The following is a 26,762-nucleotide window of genomic DNA, read 5'->3' on the forward strand; positions in this document are numbered from 1 at the left end:
TTTCATTGTACTACCAAATTTATGCCTTTAAATTATAAAAACCTACATAACATGCCGTTTTTCTAGGCTCAGATAATTACCAACTAAAAGCCAGTTGTGTAAGCCCCGTAAGCACTGATTTTCTTCATCTATGATGTTTTTCATCTTTGGCCATTACTCTGTTGTTGATTACTTTGTTTTTAAAATTGGCAGTAAGGATTGAATTTTGGACTGGTAATTGTGTGGATTTATTTATTTTTTTCTACAAGTGGTTTTAAAATTAGACAGGCATATAATTCACAGAATTGAATAATAGGAAAGAGCCATTGCATTTATTTCTTTTACCTTACATGGACATATTCATAGAAGCAGTACTCAGGAAAAGGCCACTGTGTTGATAAAGGGTGGAAATGAGAGTAATTCAAATTTTGGGGATGAAAAAAGGCAATCAGAAAGATTAATGTATTCTGAGAAGCCCTTTCTGTTTTAGTGTTCACCTCATTAAAACAAATTGCTTTTTTCTTGTCCAACACAGCCAAGTGTTGGGTCTAATGACCAGAAACAAAATTGTAATTTTCAGGGTGCATTTTTAATAGTTATACAGTTTTTATTTGTGAAAAATCCATATTATACACACACACACACACACACACACACACACACACTTCACCGCTATACATTCATGCATTTTTTTAATTAAAACTTTTTTTTTTCTGATCACTTGGGAGGCTGAGGCAAGTGGATCACCTGAAGTCAGGAGTTCAAGACCAACCTGGCCAACATGGTGAAACCCTGTCTACTAAAAGTACAAAATTAGCCGGGCATGGTGATGCATGCCTGTAATCCCAGCTACTTGGGAGGCTGAGGCAGGAGAATCGCTTGAGCCTGGGAGGCGGAGGTTGCAATGAGCCGAGATTGAGCCACTGCACTCCAGCCTAGGCAACAAGAATGAGACTCTGTCTCAAAAAAAAAAAAAAAAATATATATATATATATATATTCTTTTAAAAGCAATATGCATTTAGTATAGACAAGTTAGAACTACAGATAGTCAAGAGAGATAGACAAAATCATTCTTAATCCTGTCACCCAGATATAACTATCTTTAATGATATGTGAACAACATAGGGAAACTGAAATACCTTTAGTGATAAATGGAGTAATAGCAACCACAATAATAATAGTTCATACTTATGGAACCTTTACTATGTGTCTTAATAACACTGTCATATTGAATTATATTTGAATGTAACAAATGAGAATTAAAGGAATTTCTGAACTTTTGATATATTATAAAATAATTTTTAATGATGATTGAAAAGATATTTTTCCATGTGCTCTCCTCATTTGCTCCCCATTTTTAAAGTTGTTGAACATCTCCATTGTGTCCTCATATAGAGCCCTCATTTAGTCTTACTTCAATGTGTGGAGATACACTTGATGTTCACTACCATTTTTTATGTCAACATTGCTCCAGTCATTTGGGTTGTTTGAAGCTCAAAAGTTTTCTCAGGAAGGATTCATGGGACCAGCATTTCCTGAATTATTTACAAATTGATGGAATTCACTACATTTATCATTGAAAGTCATTTTGGCAAGATATAAAATCCACGGCTCATAGGTCCTGCCTTGCGTATCTTAAATGTGTCATCCATTTTCTTCTGGCATAATATGTTTTTGTCAGAGTCAGCAGACGATATAATTTTCCTCCTGTATTAAAACACTTGGTCTTTTTGGCTGGTTGTCAAAGGATTTTTTCTTCAAAGTCCAATAATTTTACCAGAATATGTGTTGGCGTTGTGATTTTTTGCGGTATATGGTGTGCTTTCTCAGTATGTAATTTTAGATATATTTTTTTTTAATTTTAGTAAAAGTTTCTTCACTTACAGATTTTAGTTGTTCTGTTCCCATGTTTTCTTTGACCTTTCACATCTTCTTTTTTGTTTTGGCACAGGGTCTTGCTCTGTTGCCTGGGCTGGAGTATGGTGGCACCATGATAGCTCATTGCAGGCTCCAACTTCTGGGCTCAAGTGATCCTCCCAACTCAGCCTCCTGAATAGCTGGGACAGGCATGTGCCACCATGGCTGGCTAATTTTTAAATTTTTTTTAGAGACACAGTCTTGCCGTGTTGCCCAGTCTGGTCTTGAACTACTGGCTTCAAGTTATTCCCCAACCTGGAACTTCCAGAGTTCAGGAATTATAGGTGCGAGCCACTGCACCCAGCCCTTCCAGCCCTTTCACATCCTCTTGAATAATTTTCATCCACCTTCATTTCATTTTTGTTAAAAAATCCTACTTTTTAATCTATTTAAGATCTTATCTGATGATATGTTGTGTTTATTTGCCCTGTGTTTCTTCTAGCTTAGTCTTCAATTTTGAAATGATTATTTTCTTTTACTTTTCTTTTGTTTTATTTTTTGAGATGGAGTCTCCATCGCCCAGGCTGGAGTACAGTGGTGCGATCTTGGCTCACTGCAAACTCCGCCTCCCAGGTTCAAGTGATTCTCCTGCCTCAGCCTCCCAAGTAGCTGGGATTACAGGCACATGCCACCACGCCTGGCTAATTTTGTATTTTTATTAGAGATGGGGTTTCACCATGTTGGCCAGGCTGGTCTCGAACCCCTGACCTCAAGTGATCCACCCACCTTGACCTCCCAAAGTGCTGGGATTACAAGCATGAGCCACTGCGCCCGGTCTTCTTTTACTTTTAATTCTTCTGTGAGTTTTGTTATCCAATTTCTGAGTTGTTTATATTGACTTTTAATATACTCTTCTACATTGTTTACTTTTTTTCATATCATGTAACTTTTTAAATATACTTCAGCTAGTTTTGAAATATTAGGTTATAGTTTTCATCTATTTTGTGGATATATCATTCTGTTACGTTTTAATTCTGTAAGAGTATTATTCTGTGGCTCATTTTTATTTTATTCTTTAATTTTAAACATTTTTTATTTTAAAAATAATTGTCACTTTGGGAGGCTGAGGCAGACGGATCACAAGGTCAAGAGTTCAAGACCAGTTTGGCCAACCTAGCAAAACCCCGTCTCTACTAAAAATACAAAAAAATTAGCCAGGCTTGGTGGCGGGCGCCTGTAATCCCAGCTACTTGGGAGGCTGAGGCAAGGAGAATCGCTTGAACCTGGAGGCGGAAGTTGCAGTGAGCCAAGATCACGCCACTGCACTCCAGCCTGGGCAACAGTGTGAGACTCCATCTCAAAAAAAAAAAAAAAATTATTTTTTTTGCAGAGGTGGGGTTTCACCATATTGCCCAGGCTGGTCTCAAACTCCTGGGCTCAAGCAATCCTCCTGCCTTGGCCTCCCAAAGTGCTGGGATTACAGGCGTGAACAACCACACCTCGCTGCTGTTGTTCATTTTTGTATGAAATCAGTTTCCTGAACTTTTAGAAGGAGGCTTGATTGTGACAAGTTTTTTTTCCCCTAATTTTATAGCTATAGAGCTCCATCCTCTAGTAAATTACATTCTGAAATCTCCTGGCCCTTTCTGTCTACCTTTTCTGCTTTGATCTAGGCTTTCTTTTTTGTCTCTCTTGTCCCTGTCCTGGCCAATTTGTAATCCAGTCTCACCAGTTTCTCCTCAGAGTGCAGCTTTGCCCTGGAAGGGATTAAGGATTAGTTTTGAGTTTCTGGAGGCCCAGGCTGCTTTCAGTCTAGACCATGGACTCCTTGCACTCAATCACTATTTGAAGATGCAAACCCTTCCCTTTATCAGTTGTTCATAAATTTGCTTGCTGAAGTTGAGTTATTTTACAGTTCTCAGATCTATAGGATGCCATGTTGAGTCCGTTTATATACTCTTCCACAGCTGATACCATTTTGGTCCTGTAACTATCTCTAATTTGTCTGCATTCACTCTTACTTTGAGGTTCATGGGGGAAACGTTTTCATCTTGTTTTGTTGTAGATTTCATCTTGTGTTGGTAGATTTTGGATTTACTTTCCTATGGGGGGAACCAGCCCCCAATATTTCAATGTAGCTTCTTTTCTATTTTCCCTAAGTGTCGGCCGGTCTGATAGATAAAGGGAAAGAGTACAAAAGAGAGAAACTTTAAAGCTGGATGTCCGGGGGAGATATCACATGTCGGCAGGTTCTGTGATGCCTCCTGAGCCATAAAACCAGCAAGTTTTTATTAGCAATTTTCAAAGGGGAGGGAGTGTACAAATAGGGTGTGGGTCACAGAGATCACATGCTTCAAGGGCAACAAAATATCACAAGGCAAATGGGCAGGGCAAGGTCACAAGGCCAGGGTGAAACTAGAATTACTAATGAGGTTCCTGGTCCCGCTGTGCACGCATTGTCATTGATAAACATCAGGAAACAGGGTTTGAGAGCAGACAACCATTCTGACTAAAATTTACTAGGCAGGAATTTCCTAATCCTAATAAGCCTGGGAGCGCTGCAGGAGACTAGGGCGTGTTTCATCCCTATCTATGACTGCATAAGGCAGACACTCCTAGAGCAGCCATTTTAGAGGCCTCCTCCTGGGAATGCATTCTTTTCCCAGGGATGTTAATTGTTAATATTCCTTACTGGGGAAATAATTCAGCGATATTTCTCTTACCTGTTTTCGGCAATAAGAGAAATATGACTCTGTCCTGCCCGGCTCCCAGGCAGTCAGACCTAATGGTCATCTCCCTTGTTCCCTGAACATTGCTGTTATCCTGTTCTTTTTTCAAGGTGCCCAGATTTCATATTGTTCAAACACACATGCTTTATGAACAATTTGTGCAGTTAACGCAATCATCACAGGGGCCTGAGGTGACATACATCCTCAGCTTATGAAGATGATGGGATTAAGAGATTAAAGTAAAGATAGGCATAGGAAATTATAAGAGTATTGATTGGGGAAGTGATAAATGTCTATAAAGTCTTCACAATTTATGTTCAGAGATTGCAGTAAAGACAGGCATAAGAAATTATAAAAGTATTAATTTGGAGAGCTAAGAAATGTCCATGAAATCTTCACAATTTATATTCTTCTGTCATGACTTCAGCAGGTCCCTCCGTTCAGGGTCCCTGACTTTGCGCAACACTTTCCTATTTATATTTCCGACTTGTGTTTTTTATGGTGATATTTGGGAAGATTCAAAAATGATGCTGCTACCACCATCTTCTTCACAGAATTTTTCTGCAAACTATAGACCAAGGGGCAAATTCTGCCTGCCACTTGTTTTTGTACAGTCTTTAACCTAAGAATAGTTTTTGTGCTTTTAAATAGTTGGGAAAAAAATGTAAGAATACTATTTCATGGCACATGAAATTAAGATTTCAGTGTCATACAGTTTCATTGGCCAGGCCCATTCATTTATATATTGCCTGTGGCTGCTTTCATGCTACAACAGCAGAGCTGTGTTATAGGCACAGAGACTGTATGGCCCCCGAAGTTGAAAATACTTCTTATCTAGCCATTTTCAGGAAAAGTTAGTCAACCCTGGTCCCCTATAATATAGCTTTTAGTGGCTAAATAATATTCCATTGTGTGCACATATTATAATGTACTTAACAAAATTCCTATTGGCATTTGGATGAATCCTAAATTTCATTATATAGGCATCACTTCACAGCTAAGTATAAGCATATGTATTAATATTTTATTACTGTCTTAGGATAAATTGTTACAAGCCAAATTGCATGATCAAGGGGGAGGGTATATATATTTTAAACTCTTTGACTGATACAGACTGAGTATTCCTAATCTGAAAATCTAAAATCTGAAATGCTCCCAAATCTGAAACTTTCTAACGTGATGTTCAAAGGAAATGTTCATTGCAACATTTTGAATTTCAGATTTTTGCATTAGTGATGCTTAGCTGGTAAGTATATAGTGCAAATATTCCAAAAGCTGAAACACTTCTGGTCCCAAGCATTTTGCATAAGGGATACTCTACCTGTATTGACAAATTGTCATCCAGAAAGGTTGTACAAATTAAATTCCCATTAAGGAAACTGGCTAAATAAGTTATGGCGCATTCATACAATGAAATATTATGTAGAGGTTAAAATGAGGTAGATCACTTTTACTGATGTATAAAAATATAACATACACTGTTAGGTGAAACACCCAGGTTACATATGGAGAGTATGATTCCTTTGTGTTAAGGAAACTGGGGCATTAAAATGCACAAACAAATTTTTTCGTAAGAAGCATAGATTACAACTAAGTTGTGCCAGTTCATATACCTACCAGCAGTATGTTCGACTGGTTGTTTGACCATACTTTTGCCAATATGATATTACCTAATTTTAAAATTCTTGCCAAGTTAATAGATGAGAAAAGAGCATCTTAATTTTACAGTCAGGTTTTGTACTTTTTCCCAAGTTCATTGGCTTGAATTAATTCTTTTGTGAAATTCTTGTTCCATGTCCATTTTTCCTTGTTGTATTCATCTTTTGGTGGTTTGTAAAGCTCTTTACATATTAGATATTAACCCTTTGGCTTCTTATCCATGTTTTCCTTTGTATTGTATTTAGGGTGATTAATGATGTACAAAAGGTTTTTCCTTTTTAATGCAGTCAAATCTTCCTGTATTTTTAGGTGTAAAGAGCCCTTTCCACCTTAGATTTATATAGTTGTTCCTCTACATATTTTTCTAGTACTTATTTGATTTTTTGTTTACATTGAGATCTTTAATCCATCAGGGATTTATTCATGTAGGCTATGAGGTAGGGTTTAGCATTGTTTTCAAATGCTTATATTACCCAGTTGTCTTAGTGTCATTTATTAAATAAGCCATTTTTTTCAAGGTTATGTAATATTTTTCAAATTGTTTTTATTAGAAATCTGTACATGTCACGTTTTAAAATCAAGTTTGAGGTGTAATTTACAATAAAATATACTGTTTTTTGAGTGTTCAGTTAGAAGAATGTTAGCAAATATATGCAATTTTGTAACCACTGCTCCAATAAAAATATAGAATATTTCCATCATCTCCTAAAAGTTATCTTGTGGTCCTTTACAGTCAACCCCCTCTGTTAATCGTAGATCCTTGCAAACGCTGATCAATTTTCTGTCCCTAAAGTCTTACAAGATGTCCTGTAAATGAAATCACACAGTACATAGCTTTTTGAGTTTGGCTTCTTTTACTCAGCATAATGCGTTTAAGAGACATCCACATTGTGGTGTGTATCAGTAGTTCATTTCCTTTTATTGCTGAGCAGTATTCTATAATATGATTGTACCACAGTTTAACCATTCACTTGTTCAAGGACATCAGAGTTGTATCTAGTTTTTAATCTATTATTAGTGAAAATGCTATAAACATTCATGTAGAAGTCTTTGTGTGACATGTTTTCATTTCTCTTGGGTAAATACCTGGGAGTGGGATTTCTGGGTCATGTGGTAAGTGTATGTGTTATTTTATAACCAAGTGTCAGACTGTTTTCCGTAATGACTGCACTATCTTATTTTTACCAACAATATATGGAGATGTAGTTTCTCTGCGTTCTTATGAGCACTTGGAATTGTTGGTATTTTTAATTTTAGCCATTCTAGTAGGTGTGTCAGGATTATATAATTTGTTTAGAGTAATTTGGATATTTTGAGCAGTGTTTCCCAACTCATCCCCTCATCCCTTAACTTGCCCAGTCCATCTTCAATTGCACAACCTGTGGCAGCTCTTGTTTCTGTTTTTCTTCTTTCCATTTCTTTTCCTAAGAACAACTGTGCAGAAAATGAGCTTAGACATAATCTAATGCAGGGTTTGGCAGACTTTTTTCTGTAAAGGGCCAGATAGTAAATGATTTTTTTTTGCAAGCCATTCAGTCTCTGTCACAATTCAACTCTGCCATTATAACATGAATGCAGGTGAAGGCAATATGAAACAAAGACCAGCATTCAGCCAGATTTGACCTGTGGACCATAGTTTGCTGACCGCTGGTTTAGTATAACAACTTTATTTTACAGATGAGAGGACCGAGCTCATGTTTCACCCTTTCCTCTGATTTACAAGTAAAAGTAAAAAAGGCAAGGACCAGGATATTGGCTTTTACCATAAGAGACATGCTTGAATTGGGTTCAAGATAAGTGTGCTTTATGTGTAATTTCCTGTTCTAGCAAATGATGTTGGATGAAGCTCTTAATATAGGGTCTTTCAGCAATTTCAGTTGCAGTAAGACTTCAGGAACATCTTATGTTTTACCATTCATCTCGATGCTACTTGACTTTTTGAACCGATTATGTCTCTGGAGCAATGAGCATTAAGAAAATAAAGGTAATAAAGGTCTCAGCAAAACAGTTGGAGTAAGAAGGGCGGGCATGACATCCTTTTATTCTTCTTAACAGATTTTATTTCCAATGTTGGAAATGTCCAAATTTATTTCTGGAGATAGTCATTGTACATCATGTAACTATCTCATGATTCCCACCTCCATTTAATGTTAATTCCTGATTGTTCTGTTTCATTAATCATTCAGATAGATAAAGATTCTTAGGTCAAAAAAAAAAAAAAAAAAAAACAGGAACTCATACCCCTACGGTTCCATCCACACAAACCTAAAAATAAGCATTGGCACTAAGTACTCAGGGAAAGAACACTGTTTAGAAATGTCATTGTGTATGTGTTTTTTTTTCTTCCCTTCTAGCACTGGAAGAAGTACGACATCTGTGAGAAGCAAACCAAGGAGGAAACTGACTCTGTAGTGCTGATAGAAAACCCGAAGAAAGCCTCTCAGTGATGGAGATAATTTATCTTTACCTTCATTGTGACCTTGAGAAGATTCTTCCCATTCTCCGTTTGTTATCTGGGGACTTATTAAATGGAAACTGAAACTACTGCACCATTTAAAAACAGGCAGCTCATAAGAGCTACAGGTCTTTATGTTGAGTCGCTCACTGAAAAACTAAAAATAATGGACGCTTTGGAGAAGAGTGTGGAGTCATTCTCATTGAATTATAAAAGCCAGCAGGCTTCAAACTAGGGGACGAAGCAAAAAGTGATGATAGCAGTGGAGTTAATCTTATCAAGAGTTGTGACAACTTCCTGAGGGATCTATACTTGCTTTGTGTTCTTTGTGTCAACATGAACAAATTTTATTTGTAGGGGAACTCATTTGGGGTGCAAATGCTAATGTCAAACTTGAGTCACAAAGAACATGTAGCAAACAAAATGGATAAAATCTGATATGTATTGTTTGGGATCCCATTGAACCATGTTTGTGGCTATTAAAACTCTTTTAACAGTCTGGGCTGGGTCCAGTGGCTCACGCCTGTAATCCCAGCACTTTGGGAGTCCAAGGCAGGCGGATCACTTGAGGTCAGGAGTTCGAGACCAGCCTGGCCAAAATGGTGAAACCTCGTCTCTACTAAAACTACAAAAATTAACTGGGTGTGGTGGCGCGTGCCTGTAATCCCAGCTACTTGGGAGGCTGAGGCAGGTGAATTGTTTGAACCTGGGAGGTGGAGGTTGCAGTGAGCAGAGATCATGCCACTGCACTCCAGCCTGGGTGACAGAGAAAGACTGTCTAAAAAACAAACAAACAAAACCTCTTAATATTCTGGAGTCATCATTTCGTTCGACAGCATTTTCCTCTGCTTTGAAAGCCCCAGAAATCAGTGTTGGCCATGATGATGACAACTACAGAAAAACCAGAGGCAGCTTCTTTGCCAAGACCTTTCAAAGCCACTGTAGGCTGTTAGGGGCAGTGGAGGTAGAATGACTCCTTGGGTATTAGAGTTTCAACCATGAAGTCCCTAACAATGTATTTTCTTCACCTTTGCTATTCAAGTAGCATTTACTATGTCTTTGGCTTGTGCTAGGCCCCTGGCTGTGAAGCACAGACCCCTTCCAGGGGTTTACAGTCTATTTGAGACTCCTCAGTTCTTGCCACTTTTTTTTTTTAATCTCCACCACTCATTTTTCAGACCTTTTAACTCCACAACTCCAACACTGATTTCCCCTTTTGCATTCTCCCTCCTTCCCTTCCTTGTAGCCTTTTGACTTTCATTGGAAATTAGGATGTAAATCTGCTCAGGAGACCTGGAGGAGCAGAGGATAATTAGCATCTCAGGTTAAGTGTGAGTAGTCTGAGAAACAATGACTAATTCTTGCATATTTTGTAACTTCCATGTGAGGGTTTTCAGCATTGATATTTGTGCATTTTCTAAACAGAGATGAGGTAGTATCTTCACTTAGAACATTGCTATTTGCTTGAGAAAAAAAGAATAGTTGAACCTATTTCTCTTTCTTTACAAGGTGGGTCCAGGATTCCTCTTTTCTCTGCCATAAATGATTAATTAAATAGCTTTTGTGTCTTACATCGGTAGCCAGCCAGCCAAGGCTCTGTTTATGCTTTTGGGGGGCATATATTGGGTTCCATTCTCACCTATCCACACAACAGATCCGTATATATCCCCTCTACTGTTACTTCCCCCAAATTTAAAGAAGTATGGGAAATGAGAGGCATTTCCCCCACCCCATTTCTCTCCTCACACACAGACTCATATTACTGGTAGGAACTTGAGAACTTTATTTCCAAGTTGTTCAAACATTTACCAATCATGTTAATACAATGATGCTACTTTCAATTCCTGCTCCTAGGGGAGGGGAGATAAGAAACCCTCACTCTCTACAGGTTTGGGTACAAGTGGCAACCTGCTTCCATGGCTGTGTAGAAGCATGGTGCCCTGGCTTCTCTGAGGAAGCTGGGGTTCATGACAATGGCAGATGTAAAGTTGTTTCCTCCTTGTGCTTTTATTCTTGAATTCAGATTGAGGCTGAGAGACAGCCATAGTAGATGTTCTACTTTGTTCTGCTGTTCTCTAGAAAGAATATTTGGTTTTCCTGTATAGGAATGAGATTAATCCCTTTCCAGGTATTTTATAATTCTGGAAAGCAAAACCCATGCCTCCCCCTGCCATTTTTACTGTTACCCTATTTAGATGGCCATGAAGAGGATGCTGTGAAATTCCCAACAAACATTGGTGCTGACAGTCATGCAGTCTGGGAGTGGGGAAGTGATCTTTTGTTCCCATCCTCTTCTTTTAGCAGTAAAATAGCTGAGGGAAAAGGAAGTTATGGGAATACCTGTGGTGGTTTTACAGTCACTAAAAAGTGATCCCTAGGTCTTGGGAGCTCTTGGAGGTGTCTGTATCAGTGGATTTCTCATCCCCTGTGGGAAACTAGTAGGCTCATTTACTATTTTAGGTCTAGCCTATGTGGAATTTTTCCTAACATACCTAAGCAAACCCACTGTCAGGATTGTAATTCTTATTCTTTCATTCAGTTAAGTTTTTTCCTTCATCTGGGCACTGAAGGGATATGTGAAACAATGTTAACATTTTTGGTAGTCTTCAACCAGGGATTGTTTCTGTTTAACTTCTTATAGGAAAGCTTGAGTAAAATAAATATTGTCTTTTTGTACGTCACCCAAATGTTTTCCTTTGGTCTTATTTTGGGGAAATGGTGGGAGGTAGAGAAAATTGGAGTTAAAAGAAGAAACATTATGAAAAAATTCCAAGCCAGGTATTTTATCTTATAATCATTCATCATGAGCTTCTTTGATGTTCTGGCTGTTCTAGTGTGCCTATGTTTTCTGATAAGGGCATGAATACACTTAGTTTAATATTTAGCCTTTGTAAGCAGCACCTGAAGGGACTTAAGTATTCAATAAATTGTAGTTATGATAATTAATGGAAATGGAGGGTTGGTCCTTTCTAATATTAAGCTAAAGTGGAATGCAATATGATTAATGATATACATGAGGTGTGACGTCTAGTCACAAGGGAATATATTAGCAGGTTAGATTACAGACTAAGAAAGTCAGTTTTCGACCGGGCGCAGTGGCTCACGCCTGTAATCCCAGCACTTTGGAAGGCCGAAGTGGGCTGGTCACGAGGTCAGGAGATCCAGACCATCCTGGCTAACACGGTGAAACCCCATCTCTACTAAAAATACAAAAAAATTAGCTGGGCGTAGTGGCGGGTGACTGTGGTCCCAGCTACTCGGGAGGCTGAGGCAGGAGAATGGCGTGAACCCGGGAGGCGGAGCTTGCAGCATGCCACTGCACTTCAGCCTGGGCAACAGAGCGAGACTCCGTCTCAAAAAAAAATCAGTTTTCAATAGCTGTCCTTTTAAAAGCAGGTGATAAAGTTTCATATTTTCTATGACTACAGCAAAATGGTTTTAATGTCATGGAAGTTTTCTTCCCCTCATTTGTGTTAAGCTCAAGGAGTGTGTCTTCAGCCAGATCACATTTGCTAATTACCCTGAATCTTTATAGAATCCAAACCCTAGGGTAAGAGTGAGGGTGCTGATCTTGGTCAAGTTATTTCTTTATCTGGAATTATCCAGGAAGATTCTGAAAATCCGTTTCTAGGTAAGTGTAGCTGTTTTGTTGTTGTTCTTGTTGTTATTTTTAAAATAAGAAACCTCTTTTCTGATTCTTAACACATCAACACTGAGTATTATAACAGAAAATATTTAAAATTGAGAACCCCCTTGAGGTCGTAAATTTGTATGAGATCTATGGAAAACAAATTCCTGTAGCCACAAACATGATCACTTTGTCTCAGGGGTAGAGGAGCCAGAATGATCTAAGCACATTTGATTTCCAGAGTAATTTATCATTTCCTTGTTTCCATGAACTCTTGCTCTTTTAAAGGTGTAACTTATGCTCACATGAATAGCACATTATGCTACCAACTTACTAGTAGTTTTAAAAGAAAGCAAGAGGACAAGAACATTTATTTCAGAGAGTCTGTTTTCTTTTAAACCCTAACGGTTGAGTCAAGCAAAGTCTTTTTTGTAAATACTGTAGCTAAATCTTGGCATGCTTTTACTTTAAGCAAGGGAGGAGTTTTACTGACATTTGGATGTGCTAGATATTTTTGACATCAATCCCCAAGATGATTTCTTCCTGAAGGTTCTCTGGCTTTTTACTATCTTTCCTAATGGTCACATTTTTAGTTTACCATTAGCAACAGGAAAATATTTAACTGCTGGTTTTCAGCATTTATTGGGTAGACCATTATAAAAAAAGGAAAATCGTTTCTGAGTGGCTCCTGTGTGCCAAGTTACATGTGTGATTTCACATAATCTCTATGCTGGTCCCATGAGTTAGGTTGTGTTGTTAATGTCATTTTACAGATGAAGAAACTGAGACATGGAATGATTGAGCTATGTATGCAAGATCACATAGCTAGTAAGAGACTAAGACAAAATTGGGAAACAAGTCAGCCTGACTTTAAAGCCTGTGTAATATAGTCAGTGGTATATTTACTTGTCCCCAGAAGGCAGTTACCTAAAGAAAAAAAATCTTATTTCGCATTTTTGCCAAATTGCTTATCAACTGGAAGATTTCTGATTTTAAATCATTATTTGCAAAGTGAGCATTTCATAGCGTCTTTTTTGTTTTGTTTTGTTTTTTTGAGATGGGGTTTTGCTCCTGTTGCCCAGGCTGGAGTGCAATGGCACGATCTCGGTTCACCACAACCTCTGCCTCCCGGGTTCAAGGGATTCTCCTGCCTCAGCCTCCCATGTAGCTGAGACTACAGGTGACCGCCACCACGCCCGGCTAATGTTTATATTTTTAGTAGAGTTGGGGTTTCTCCATGTTGGTCAGGCTGATCTCAAACTCCCGGCCTCAGGTGATCCGCCTGCCTCGGCCTCCCAAAGTGCTGGGATTACAGGTGTGAGCCACCGTGCCTGGCCTATAGTGTCTTTTAAGAGACTCATTTGTGCATTCATTTATCTGTGAGCTAGGCAATGTGTTATGTAATAGGAATTTAGAAGTGAATAAGATTTGGCTTAGTATCAGGTGGTTAGTTAAGGGAAGGCTACTTTGTATAGGGGAAAGAAACCTGGATTAGCATTTAGGAGTTCCAAATGAATGTGGGCAGATAACTTTCTCTGTCTGGGTCTGTTTCCCTATCTGTAAAATGAAGGTGTTAGACAGTGATGTATAATCCCATCCATGACTCCTAATGGTGACCATAGGTTGTGGAGTTCATTTGGAAGTGAGAATCTTTGCTATAAACACTAGCTCTAGGCATCTCTAGGCATCAGTGTTCTCATCTGTAAAATGAGGAGGTTGGACTAGATTAGCTCTATTAATTTTGACGTCCAATAAAGGTTAAGATGATTTTTGTTTTACAAATCAAGAAAATACCTCTTATTCACTACAGGTTGTAGCGAAACTGCCAAAAATAGAGGAGCAGGCCCTTTAATGCAGTGGGAAGAACAAAGGAATTAATACATTAGATGAAACCTGTGGTCTACCCAAATCAGGATTTTCACAAGGGCCCAGCCATGCTTGTGTCTAACAAATATTTCTTAATATGCATGTATGATACTTTAAAAGCCAAAGAGTATTATAGGGCTTATCATTTTAAAAAAGCAGTCTCCTGTCCCACTCCTCCTTACCCCTGATTCCTGCTCCTAGAAAAGATGTCAACACCCTAATTCTGGGACCTGTGACTATGTAACTTTACATGGAAAAAGGAACTTTGCAGATGTAATTGTGGTTCAGGCCTTAAGATAGATTTTCCTGGATTATCTGGGTGAGCCCAGTATCAAGCCCTTAGAAGCCGAGAGATTGGCTGCTTTGGCTGAAAGCAGAAGAGGGAGAAAGAGCCAAAGCAACAAAAAGGGCTCAAAGTGCTGTTGCTGGCTTGAGGATGTAAGGGGCCATGTAGGAAGTGTGAGAAGGAACTGGATACTACCAGTAACTTGAGTGGGCCTGGATGCAGATTTTCTCCCAGAGCCTCCATATAGGAGCACAAGCTGGCAGATGCCATAATTTGGGCTTTGTGAGACCCAGAGCAGAGAGTGCAGCCACACTGTGCTGGACTTCTGACCTACAGAAGTGTGATATAATACATTTGTGGTATTTTAAACTACATTTAACATGTTTTACCTGTTTCTTTTGGTATATAACCCTTTACTTTTGAATAATACCCTAATATTGCAATTTCTTATCTTTAGATTTAGAAATGATCTAACTTTCTTCTGTGGAAGATGAGGAATTAGCTTGCTTTTATGCCTCTAAACACACACATGTGCACACATACTCACACTTCCAAAAATATAAATATTTTGGTTAAAATAGTCAATATTTGCATTATATTTATGTAAATATTGCTTGTGGTTAACTTATGCACTGTACCATTAATTATATATTTTTTGTTTTTTTCCCATATTATCTCCCTTTCTTTGATTTGCTTTTATATGTACCTGTCGTGAGTTCAATCTCAAACTTTTCTGCAGAACCATAACACTTCACTCAATATGATCAAACGTATTAGGTAATCCATGAGTTTCACGTATTTTTGGGGGGAGACAGCCCTCTTTAGAGTTTGCTGCCCTCCTGAAATGGTTGTTCTCTAGGCCAAGCACCCAGCTGCCATCCTGGGAATTCCCTCCGCTTCCAGCTTCTGTTTCCTGCATTCCCAGTTGTCCCCCTTCTTGGATTATGCCCTGGTTTTGCTGGACCACACCATTTACTAAGTTCCTTAGAAAGGTTGCATGGGAGGTGATTTTATTTTTTTCAGACAGGGTCTCATTCTATTGCCCAGGCTAGAGTGCAGTGGCATGATCACGGCTCACCACAGCCTCGACCTTCTGGGCTCAAGTGATCCTCTCACCTCAGCCTCCCAATTAGCTCAGACTATGGGCACATACCACCATGCCCAGCTAAGTTTTATTCATTTTATGTTATTATTTTTTTTTTTGAGACAGGGTCTCGCTTTATCACGCAGGCTGGAGTGCAGTAATACGATCTTGGCTCACTGCAACCTCCACCTCCCAGGTTCAAGCGATTCTCCTACCTCAGCCTTCCGAGTAGCTGGGACTACAGGCACTTGCCACCATGCTCAGCTATAAGTTTTATTTTTTTGAAAAGATGGGGGTCTCCCTATGTTGCCCAAGCTGATCTTGAACTCCTGGGCTCAAACAATCCTCCCACTATGGCCTCCCAAAGTGCTGAGATTACAGGCATGAGCCATTGCTCCCAGCCAAGGTGATTTTTGTAAAATCATTTTTCGTCTAAATATAATCTTCACACATGATTAAAATTTTTACTGGGTGAAGAATTACTAATTGGAAACAATTTCCTCTGAGAATGTTGAAAGCATTATTCCGATGTGTTCTTGCTTCTAGTGTTGCTTTAGAAATGTCTGATTGATTTCTAATTTTCTACGTGTAACTTTTATCTGCAAGGTTTTCTCTTGGCCTCTTTTCTCTTGGTGTTTTAAATTTTAATGATATGCCTTATTGTGGATCTTCTTCCATTTACTGGGCTGGACTTTGTGAGCCCTTTCAATCTAAAATCTCATGCTTCATTTTTGAGACATTGCTTTCTATTATTTCTCACACAATAGCTTCCCTTCTGTTTTCTTTATCTCTAGGATTCCTATTAGTTGTATATTGGACATCTTGGACTGATTCTGTAATTTTCATATCTTTTTTCTCCCATGTTCCCTTTATTTGTCTTTTGGTTCTGCTTTTTGGGAGATTTTCTTAACTTGATCTACCTGAGGCTCAGTCCTCATCTGTAAAATGTTGATAGAAGGACCTACCACTTAGCGTTGTTGTGAGGTGTCAATGAAATAAAACATAAAATGCTTAGCACAGTGAACTTTAATAAATGGTAGTTGTGGTTGCACATACTGTTATTCTGGAACCAATTTCTTGTCCCTTCTCATGTGAAAATGACAATCCTGGTTTACAATATCATATTATACTATAATATTTGCCTTCATTGTAGTGAATTTGTAATGACATGGCATTTTTTCCAATTACACTGTTTTTAGAAAAAAATTCTATGGTATAAATCCAGTTAGCAACATTAATTCTTATTTATGCTTCTACAAACACTTAAAAGTATTTTTTTCTTTTTTCTTTTCTTTCTTTCCACTCTCCCCTCTTCCCCGGGGTAGATGAGAACTGGAAAAATGATGCTGGATATCCACCCCCGACAGTAAAATAGGTAGTTGGAGCCCAAATTAATTACTTTCTCAGGATGAGAGTGCAGATCAAACCTTTAACATGTGAGGGTTGCCATACACTCTGCCTGCCATGCAGCCCCAAATAAGGCTGGCCAGTACCTGGGGGCACTGAGGAGTCTAATGGACAATTAACAAACCTCAAGTCCAGAGGAGGCCTGGATTCGCTGTAAGCTTCGCAGCAAAAGGTGGCCCTGCCTGCCCACTTAGGGACCCATGAAGACTAGAACTAGAATTACAGAAAAAGAATGTCTGCAAGTCAAGAACAATCTGGCTTTACTACTTTATTTTCATTCATTCATCTGTCTAATTGGGGGGTGATATTAAAGCTATGTGACATGGGCACCAACCAATCAGGTCAGATGCTGGCTATAATTAGTTGGTAGGTATGTATCAACCCTGGATTCAACAAATACTTATTGAGTGTCTACCATGTGCCAGCACTGTGCTACCTAGGTACTGTATGATGCAGGGGCAAGTTTCTTTCTTTCTCTGAGCTTCAGTTTGCTCACTTGTGAAAAAAAAGGAATAAGTGATCTACAGGGGCTCCTTTAGGTCTAACATTCGCAATCAGTAAAATGGTAACTTGATTGTTTTGGGAAAATAATGGAAACAGGTATAGAAAAAAAGCAGCTGACCTAAGACTTGTAGATTTGAAAATGGGGGAAAAAACAGAAAATTATTCTGAGTTATTGTTTGACTTGAGATTTGGATTAAGAATCAGTTCTACATGTCTTATTTTCATGATGTTTCCAAAGGGAGACAAAGATAGCTCTAATCAAGGAGTGAGTTTGTTTTACAGCCTTGAACATTCAAGCTCCATCCCACTATCCCCCACCAACATGCATATACAAGACACCTTCCCCCTAAGGAGTCTACTACTTTCTTTTAGCATCCTCTCTCCAGCTGCTACACTTCAAACCCTTTCGTTCAGTGGTTGGCAATAGCTTGTCCACTCTGGCAAGAGTCCATATTCCAAGCCTTTCTTAACTTCCTCTTTTCAGACTTGTCCTGCCTCATTTCCTGTTCCTTGTGGCCTCTGCCTCATAAGATGTTTGATCAATTCATCTTTGCTAATGTAGCCAAGGAGGGCTAAGAAGTTTGTGGGTTACCATTTCTGGATAAAATTCATATCACAAGGAGCCTCCCCAAACCATGCTACCACTTTTATGGTGGATTTAAAAAAATATTTTATTACAGGAAAGTTCAAACATATATAGAAGTAAGGAGACTGTTACAGTGAATGATCATATACCCATCAACTAGCTTCAACAATTATCAAAATGGTCAATCTTATTTCATCTATGCCGCCACCTATTCCCTACTTCCTACACAATGAATTATTTTTAAGCAAGTCCCAGACATCATATCATTTCATCTGTAAATACTTTAGTATATATCTCTACAAACTAAGGACGCTTTTTGTTTTAAAAAACTGCAATACCATTATCACACTTTAAAAATAAACAGTAATTGCTTAATATTCTCAATTATCTCATCAGTGTTTACATTTCCCCAATTGTACTATAAGTCTTTTTTTCCTACAATTTGCTTGAATCAGGATACAATAAGGCTCATGGTGATTTTTTAAATAATGATGCTTTGTGATATACAGGGGTGAGAATTTGGGAACGAATGATTGCTTGGCCTTTAAAATCGTACTGTATTGGCATTTAGGAATGAATACAGCCCTGCTGCCACAAAGTAGCTCTTTTTCCCTTCCAGATTGCTTTGACGAAAAATTTGTTTAGCATCCCATTGGATTCTGGAAATTCTTCTTGTTTTCTCTTTTCCTTCCTTCCTTCCCTTCCTTCCTTCCTTCCTTCCTTCCTCTCTTTTTTTTCTTTTTTCTTTCTTTCTTTTTTTTTTTTGACAGAGTTTTGCTCTTGTTGCCCAGGCTGGAGTGCAATGGTGCGATCTCGGCTCACTGCAACCTCTGCCTCCCGGGTTCAAGTGATTCTCCTTCCTCAGCCTCTCAAGTAGCTGGGATTACAGGCGCCCACCACCACGCCTGGCTAATTTTTGTATTTTTAGTAGAGACGGGGTTTCACCACGTTAGCCATGCTGGTCTCGAACTCCTGACCTCAAGTGATCCACTTGCATCAGCCTCCCAAAGTGCTGGGATTACAGGCGTCAGCCACGGTGCCCAACAAATTCTGGAAATTCTTTATAAGCGTAGTCAGACATCTGTGAAAGAAGTGAAAACTCAAGTTTGGCCTTGAAGCTTAGAAGTTCTCACAACCAGGACATAGTCTTCCTTAAAATAGAAAAATAAAACCAGCCATGCATACATACACACACACACACACACACACACACACACACAAATGCCAACTTCTAATATGTCTATGGAATGTTTTTGCAAATGGTAGTACAGAACATATCTGTGTTGTATAATTTTTTTCCACATAATAAGGACCAATATAAACAAATTGGAAATGTGATACTGAAAGAGAGTACTTCAGCATGGATTAATTAAGACCAATATGGGGCAATCCTTTTCTGATATTTTACAATGCACTGAAAATTTTAAAGCAGAGTGGAAAAATAGTCTTATGGGTCTGAATGTTAGGTTGAGAAAAATTATCTGTGGTCAAGTGTGTGCTTTGTAAATCTGCTGAGTTTACACTTGATAATGCAGTTTTCCATAAGTTGCTGGCTTGAATACCGCTGGGAAATATACAAACTATGTGACTATGAAACCACCCCAATTGTCCCACAGAGCTGATGTTTCTGATCTCTTTGAATAAACATAGAAATTGATCCTTCCAGTCTTAAAACTTGAGAAAGTTACTTTTGTCTTATCTGAATTCCTTTCTCAGGAAACAAACCATCAGGCCTCGCAGATAGTATCAAGGATCTGAAAATCACCAAATCACCACATCCGGACAGTGAGAAGCCAGATCCCTCACCCTTCTTGATTGGCTAACAAACCAACTGCTTCCTGTTGACCAACTCCTCTTCCTTATCCCTCCCTAATTCCTGTTTTCCCACACATGGTTTCACTTCTTCCCTGCTATACAAACACCTAATTTTAGTTGGTCAGGGAGATGGATTTGAGACTGATCTCTTGTCTCCTTGGCTGCTGCACATGATTAAAGCCTTCTTCCTTGGCAATACTCATTGTCTCAGTGTTTGCCTTTCTGTGCAGTGAGAAACAGGACCTAGATGGAACTCCTGATGTTTTGGTAACATTACTACAGACCTCTCAGAATGGCTAAAATAAAAATAATGACAACACTTCAATAATAGTAAGGACGCAAAGAAATCATATCACTCATATATTTCTTGTGGGTACATAAAATGGTACAGCTACTCTGAGAAAGAGTGGCAGTTTAAAAACGAAACATGCAACTATCACATGGTCCAGCAATTGTACTTTTGGGCCTCTATCCCAGAAAAATAAAAACATATGTTCACACAACAAACTTTATAGAAATGTTTATAATGGTTTTATTCATAATTTACAAAAGCTAGAAAAACTCAGATATCCTTCAATGGGTGGGTGAATGATTGAACAATTTTTGGTACAGTCACATCATGGAATACTACTTAGCAATAAAAGTGAATGAACATCACCTCACACTCATCAGGATGGCCACTATAAAAAAAAAACATAAAATAAAAAGTGTTGGTGTGGATGTGGGGAAATGAGAATCCTTGTGTGCTATTTGTGGGATTGTGAAATGGTGCAACAGCCATGGAAAACAGAATGGTAGTTCTGCAAAAAGTTAGAAATAGATCTACCTGGGCTGGATGTGGTGGCTCACGCCTGTAGTCCCAGCACTTTGGGAGGCTGAGGTGGGCGGATCAACAGAGGTCGGGAGTTCCAGACCAGCCTGACCAACATGGAGAAAACCCGTCTCTACTAAAAATACAAAAATCAGCTGGGCGTGGTGGTGGGTGCCTGTAATCCCAACTACTCAGGAGGCTGAGGCAGGAGAATTGCTTGAACCTGGGAGGCGGAGGTTGCGGTGAGCTGAGATCGTACCATTGCACTCCAGCCTGGGCAACAAGAGTGAAACTCCGTCTCAAAAAAAAAAAAAAGAAAAAGAAAAAGGAAAAGAAATAGATCTACCATGTGACTCAGCAATCCCACTTCTGGGTATTTATGCAAAAGCATTAAAAGCAGGGTCTTGGGATATTTGCACACCCATATTCATAGCAGCAGTATTGAAACATGGAGTCTGAGAGCAGCATTCGTATGATCAATGTCTACGCTATTCCACTTTGTGCTTTTATTAATTCATTCAAGAAGGCTTTTGACGAATATAGATTGTGTACGAGATGCTGTAGTAGATTCAAAGAACAGGGCATGCTTTCTTTTCTTTTTTAAAAAATTGAGATGGTGTCTCACTATTTTGCCCAGGCTAGTCTCAAACTCCTGGGCTCAAGTGATCCTCTTGTCTGCCAAGTAGCTGGGACTAAAGGTGCAGTGCATACATTCTGTCCTATTATTGCTGATAGTCCAGTGCAGGAATGGCAAATTTATTTCATTTTGTGGATCAGTTCTTCTGGAATACTGTTTCCAGAAGGATTTTGAGGCCGGGCGCGGTGGCTCACGCTTTTAATCCCAGCACTTTGGGAGGCCGAGGCAGGCGGATCACGAGGTCAGGAGATCGAGACCACGGTGAAATCCCCTCTCTACTAAAAATACAAAAAATTAGCCGGGCGTGGTGGCGGGCGCCTGTAGTCCCAGCTACTCGGAGAGGCTGAGGCGGGAGAATGGCGTGAACCGGGGAGGCGGAGCTTGCAGTGAGCCGAGATTGCGCCACTGCACTCCAACCTGGGCGACAGAGCGAGACTCCGTCTCAAAAAAAAAAAAAAAAAAAATGAAGGATTTTGAGATTGGGTTTGGGCTCAGTGGGAAGATGGCTAAGATCTATTAGTGATGTCTCTTGTTGGGTACTGGTGGGGGGGGGGTGTTGATGTACTTGTGCCACATGGTTGCCACCTTGGCTAAGGGCTAGAGTGACATATTCATGTATATAAATAATGGATTATCAACAAGGCAGAATATTAGCAATTAGAGTTATGAAAGGAGGTCCAAGTAAAGTGTTGTATACAGGCAGTGGAAAAAATGATGGGGGTGTCGGGGCTGGGAGGATACCCAGAAAAGTTTTTTGAGGGCAGTGCTAGTTGGTCTGCACATTAAAGCAAGAGTGGAATCTGAAGAGATTAACAAAAGGGGGCATCCCTGTCCTCAGAAGGAGTTTGAGTAGAGTGGATGGATTGAGAGAAAGACGACAGAGATAAGCTGATGACCTAGGGATTAGGCAAGAGGTGGAGAGGATCCGTTCCATGCCTGGCAAACAGGAGAGGAGGGCACAGATCTGAAGTGGTTTAGAGGTGGACTCACCAGGACTCCATGAATGGGAGAGAGATGGTCAAAATGTTATAGAGAAGCACAGGCTTGGGTGGGGAATGGGGAGTGGATGAGAAATACGAATTTCGTTTTGGACATGTTCACTGTAGTATGCTAGAAGGAACCATTAGGTTATGATTTCCTACAGGGTTGGGAACACTCATGGATGGCAATGAGAGGAGGGCAGCTTCAAGAGTCAGGGTTATGGGAGCCAGCTGCCAGGGAAAGACCAATGAGGTCATTCCCAAAATAAGACACATTGCAAGCCCTCTCAGCACAGTGTGAGGACAACCCAAATCTAAGCTAGCTCTGGGGGCAGTCATGGGATGGTGGGTTAGATGTCAAAGCAGAGCCTTCATCACGAACTTAGCAGCCCAAGAGTAACACACTGCTGCCATCCTGGGGCTGCATGTAGAAATTGTAATGGCAGCTTCGTGAAAGCCACTTAATGAGAGAGGACATTATTTTGGAACTAGCAAGACCCTTCCTCTCAAAAGCCTTTTATAGTTCTTCCTTGAATTCTTTTCAGCCTAGTTCTACTTCTCTGTCCCCAGTGAAGGAAACCATGGGTGCACATGTTCTGTAGCATATTTCCAGAAGGACTGAACCCCTGAAAGCAGAATACTTTCAGTCAGCTACAGCATCCTAGCACTGAATTGAGATCCTCCATGCTGCTGCTGCTACTGTACTCTAGCAACTGACCAAAGGTCTTGCCTGAACCACCCTCTGCCGGATCTCCCAAATCCCCTCATTTTGACTTCGTCACCGCCTGGTTCTGACCTTTGATACTAGAATACTGAATTTTTGCCTCCAGAGGCACAATTTACTCTTCTATGTTTTCTTTTGCTAGCATCTTTTTCCTAAGTGGAACTGGATTTTCATTTACTCATTTTTCATTCAACAAACATTTATCGAGTGGCCACAGTGTGTCAGGTACTAGGATACATTAGGGAGCAAAAATAGATGGGGCCCCTCAGAAACCTGTATTACAGTCTAACTGTAAAGACAGAAAACAATCATTTTAAATGTGATGATTGCTATGAAGGAAAGGTCAATGATGCAGTGAGATGTAGTGAGGTGAGATGAAGAAAAGGTCGATGAGGCTGTGAGAACAGGTAACAGGGGATTCTGACCTAGTCTTGCAAGGTAGCAAAAACTTTTCTGAGGATGTGACATTTAAGCTGAATTTTAAGGATTGGTAGGAATTAGCCAGAATTAACTGTTCTGAGAACTACGAAACCTATAAGGCTGGGAAAGAAGGGGCCATCCTCCTTGTTCCTCTGTCTTCTACAATGATAATGCAGCAGGGAGATTCGATTGCTTTACATAGGACAGTCTGTGGGAAAATCTTTCATTCTGAGTTAGCATGTCAACTACAGTGAAAACATGTCTAAAAAATAACAATTACAACAACAACTAGAAAATCAGGAAATGTAGAAATAAAGAACTCCCCCTAGAACTCTTCCAAATTAGACTGCCCTAATGAAAATAGGAATAGGTATAAACAGACAAAGAAATACTAATGTTCTTGAAGTCTTGCAATACTATCTTTTGGTTTATTTCTTTCATTTTTATTTTTCATTTAAATAATTGAACAGATTTTTTATTTTTTGAGACAGGGTCTTGCTCTGTTGCTCAGGCTGGGGTGCAGTAACGCAATCACACCTCACTGCAGCCTTCAATTCCTGGGCTCAAGCAATCCTCACACCTCAACCTCCTGAGGAGCTGGGACTACAGGTGTACACCACCACACCGACTAATTTTTTTTTTTGTATTTTTAGTAGATACAGGATTTCGCCATGTTGTCCAGACTGGTCTTGAACTCCTGGGGTCAAGTGATCTGCCTGCCTCAGCCTCCCAAATTGCTAGGATTACAGGCGTGAGCTGCTGTGCCCAGCCGAACTGCTTTTTAAAAATCTCCATATACACTTATTTGAACAACTTGATCATAATTTCTTAAATCTTTTAACACATCAGACCTGAACCAAATCAAGATACCAAAACCCACCTGAGCTTCAGATGCCTCATCGGTAAAATAGGGATTATAGTATAGTAATAGCTACATCTTGAGGCTTTTGGAGACTTAATGAGTTGACACTTACAAAGCGTACCATTGCCCAGCCCATTGTAAGTGCAAAATACATGTTAATATTATTATTCCAGGGCTGACCTGTTTGTAGAAGGTGTCAGGGGAAAATATTTCCAGGCTGATGGAACGTTGAGGTTGCTTCAATCCCATGCCATGGTTGGTTACTTCAGCTACCCAAGGACCAGCCCTGACATGAGAAATGATAAGTGAAAAAAAGAGAATCAAGCCCAGTACACAGCATATAATTCACCTGGCCTGCAGAAGTACACACAAAAGCTTATTCTGTAGTTCATATTCATAAGAGATATCCCCTCTCTCATTCCTAACAGGTAATCATCTAGTCTCTGCCTACATCCCTGCAGCAACAGGGAGTGCCTTATTTTTGGAGAAAGGCCATTTTATTTATTGATAGTTCTAATTTTCTGGATCTATCTTCAACTTCCAGAGTAAAAAATCATTTTTGTCATGTATATTCCCATTAATCTTCCTTATGCCCTGGATAACCAAAAACAGAACAAAAAACGTCCTGACCCCAAATTGGCAAAATTGAGTAAGGACATAGATTACAATATTGCATCACTATCAAGTGTCCTAATTTTGGTAATGGTCTTCTATAAGAATGGCCGTGTCCCTGGGAAGTATGCATTGAAGCATTAGGGAGTAAAGTGGCATGATGCATGTGACCTGCCTGCAAGTAGTTCCTAAAAAAAAGAACATTAATATGTAAGTAATGAGAGAGAGTGGTAAAAACAAATTGCCAAAATATTTAAAATTGGTGGGATCTGCATAAATGGTATATGGGAATTATTTGTTCTACTTTTACAACTCTTCTGTAATTTTTAAATTATTTATAAATAAAAAGTTAATAAAAATCCTGGGCTGGGCATGGTGGCTCACACCTGTAATCACAGTACTTTGGGAGGCTGGGGCGGGTGGATCACTTGAGGCCAGGAGTTTGAGACCAGCCTGGCCAACATAGCTAAACCCCATCTCTACTAAAAATACAAAAATTAGCCGGGTGGTGGTGCACACCCATAGTCCCAGCTACTTGGGAGGCTGAGGCAGGAGAATCGCTTGAACCCTGGAGGCGGAGGTTGCAGTGAGCCAAGATGGCACCACTGCACTCCAGCCTGGGCGACAGAGCGAGACTCTTTCTCACACACACACACACAAAAACAAAAAAAACAGATAGTAAAAATCCTCTCTCTTCCATAGAAAAGCTCTTCAAAGGTTTGAGAGCAATTACCACATTTATTCTATTCTACATTTCTATCTCACTCATTTGTTTGCTCTTCACTCATTCATTTATTCTTTGATAAATGTTGATTGAGCACTTGCTTTGTACTATGCCCAGAGCTGGGCACTGTGGAAGTGGTGGAGAAGAAAGTCATTTCTACCTGGCTCTCATGGAATTCAGGGGCACTTGGTGAAGTCCAAAGGTAATCAAATTATTCTACAAGTAATTGTATTATTTCTAACTCTGATAGGGCTATGACGTAAGAATCAGGGAGGGTGGGGTGGTATGAGAGAGCCTGCCAGAATGTTCTGAACCTGCTAAGTGGACCCAGCATTTAAAGTTGTAGGGGTGCAAAGGGCCATGTGCCAAAGAGATTAGCATTCCTTTATGAAAAATGTCTTGGCTGAGGGGAAGGATTTGTGAGCCCAGGTGAGCAGCTTTGGACAAGCTGTTCCATTTGTCAAGTTGTTCCATCTGCTTCCTTAAATGTCACACAGTATTGAAGAGACATTGCCTGGGCTTGAATGACAGCTGCTGTTTCCTAGCCATGTAGTTGTGAAAGAGGATAGCAGAGCCTTGGTGCCTTCATGCAGAATGAGATCCTTGTCCCCCATCAATCATAGCTGTGCCTGATGGCATGGCTATGGCAGTTGGGTCCCTTGCCACACAATTTCAAGCCTGGGCCTGAGTTGAGCCCAGATGAGTCCTGGGAACAGAAACTCCAACAGGAATCATGCCGGTTTCTGTAACAGGATTTGCCTTGCAACCTAGATGAGAAAACTGAGCTTTAGAGTCATCAGCATGTATTTTTTTCCCAAGAAAAATAGCCATTAAATGTGGGGGTGGATTTGAAGATCAAGCTGAGAATGTGCATGTGAAGCTTAGCACTTAGAACATAATACGCCTCCAACAAATGGCAGCTATCATTCTTTTCATCACTGATACCAAGGTGGGCTGGGTGAAGAAAAATGAGGTGGCTGAGGATGCTGGATATTTAATACCTCCAGGGCACTGTCAAGGGACAGGGGAAAGGGCTCCAAATGGAAGGATGCAAGAACTTGCTTTTTTTTCTGTTTTTTGAGATGGGGTCTTGCTCTGTCACCCAGGCTGGAATGCAGTGATACGATCTCGGCTC

General features: G+C 39.8%; 1 protein-coding gene across 1 annotated transcript in view; it reads left to right on the forward strand.

The window, feature by feature from the left end:
- The window catches only part of IL13RA1 (interleukin 13 receptor subunit alpha 1), a 69,750-nt gene extending 58,382 nt beyond the window's left edge, over positions 1-11,368 (forward strand). The window contains exon 12 of the mRNA XM_030806517.1: positions 8,581-11,368. Within this exon, the coding sequence (XP_030662377.1) occupies positions 8,581-8,673 (93 nt within the window). The 3' untranslated portion in view covers positions 8,674-11,368. The remainder of the gene's footprint in view (positions 1-8,580) is intronic.
- Positions 11,369-26,762: the final 15,394 nt, after the last annotated feature.

Source organism: Nomascus leucogenys, chromosome X, assembly GCF_006542625.1.
Source record: "Nomascus leucogenys isolate Asia chromosome X, Asia_NLE_v1, whole genome shotgun sequence".
NCBI lineage: Eukaryota > Metazoa > Chordata > Mammalia > Primates > Hylobatidae > Nomascus > Nomascus leucogenys.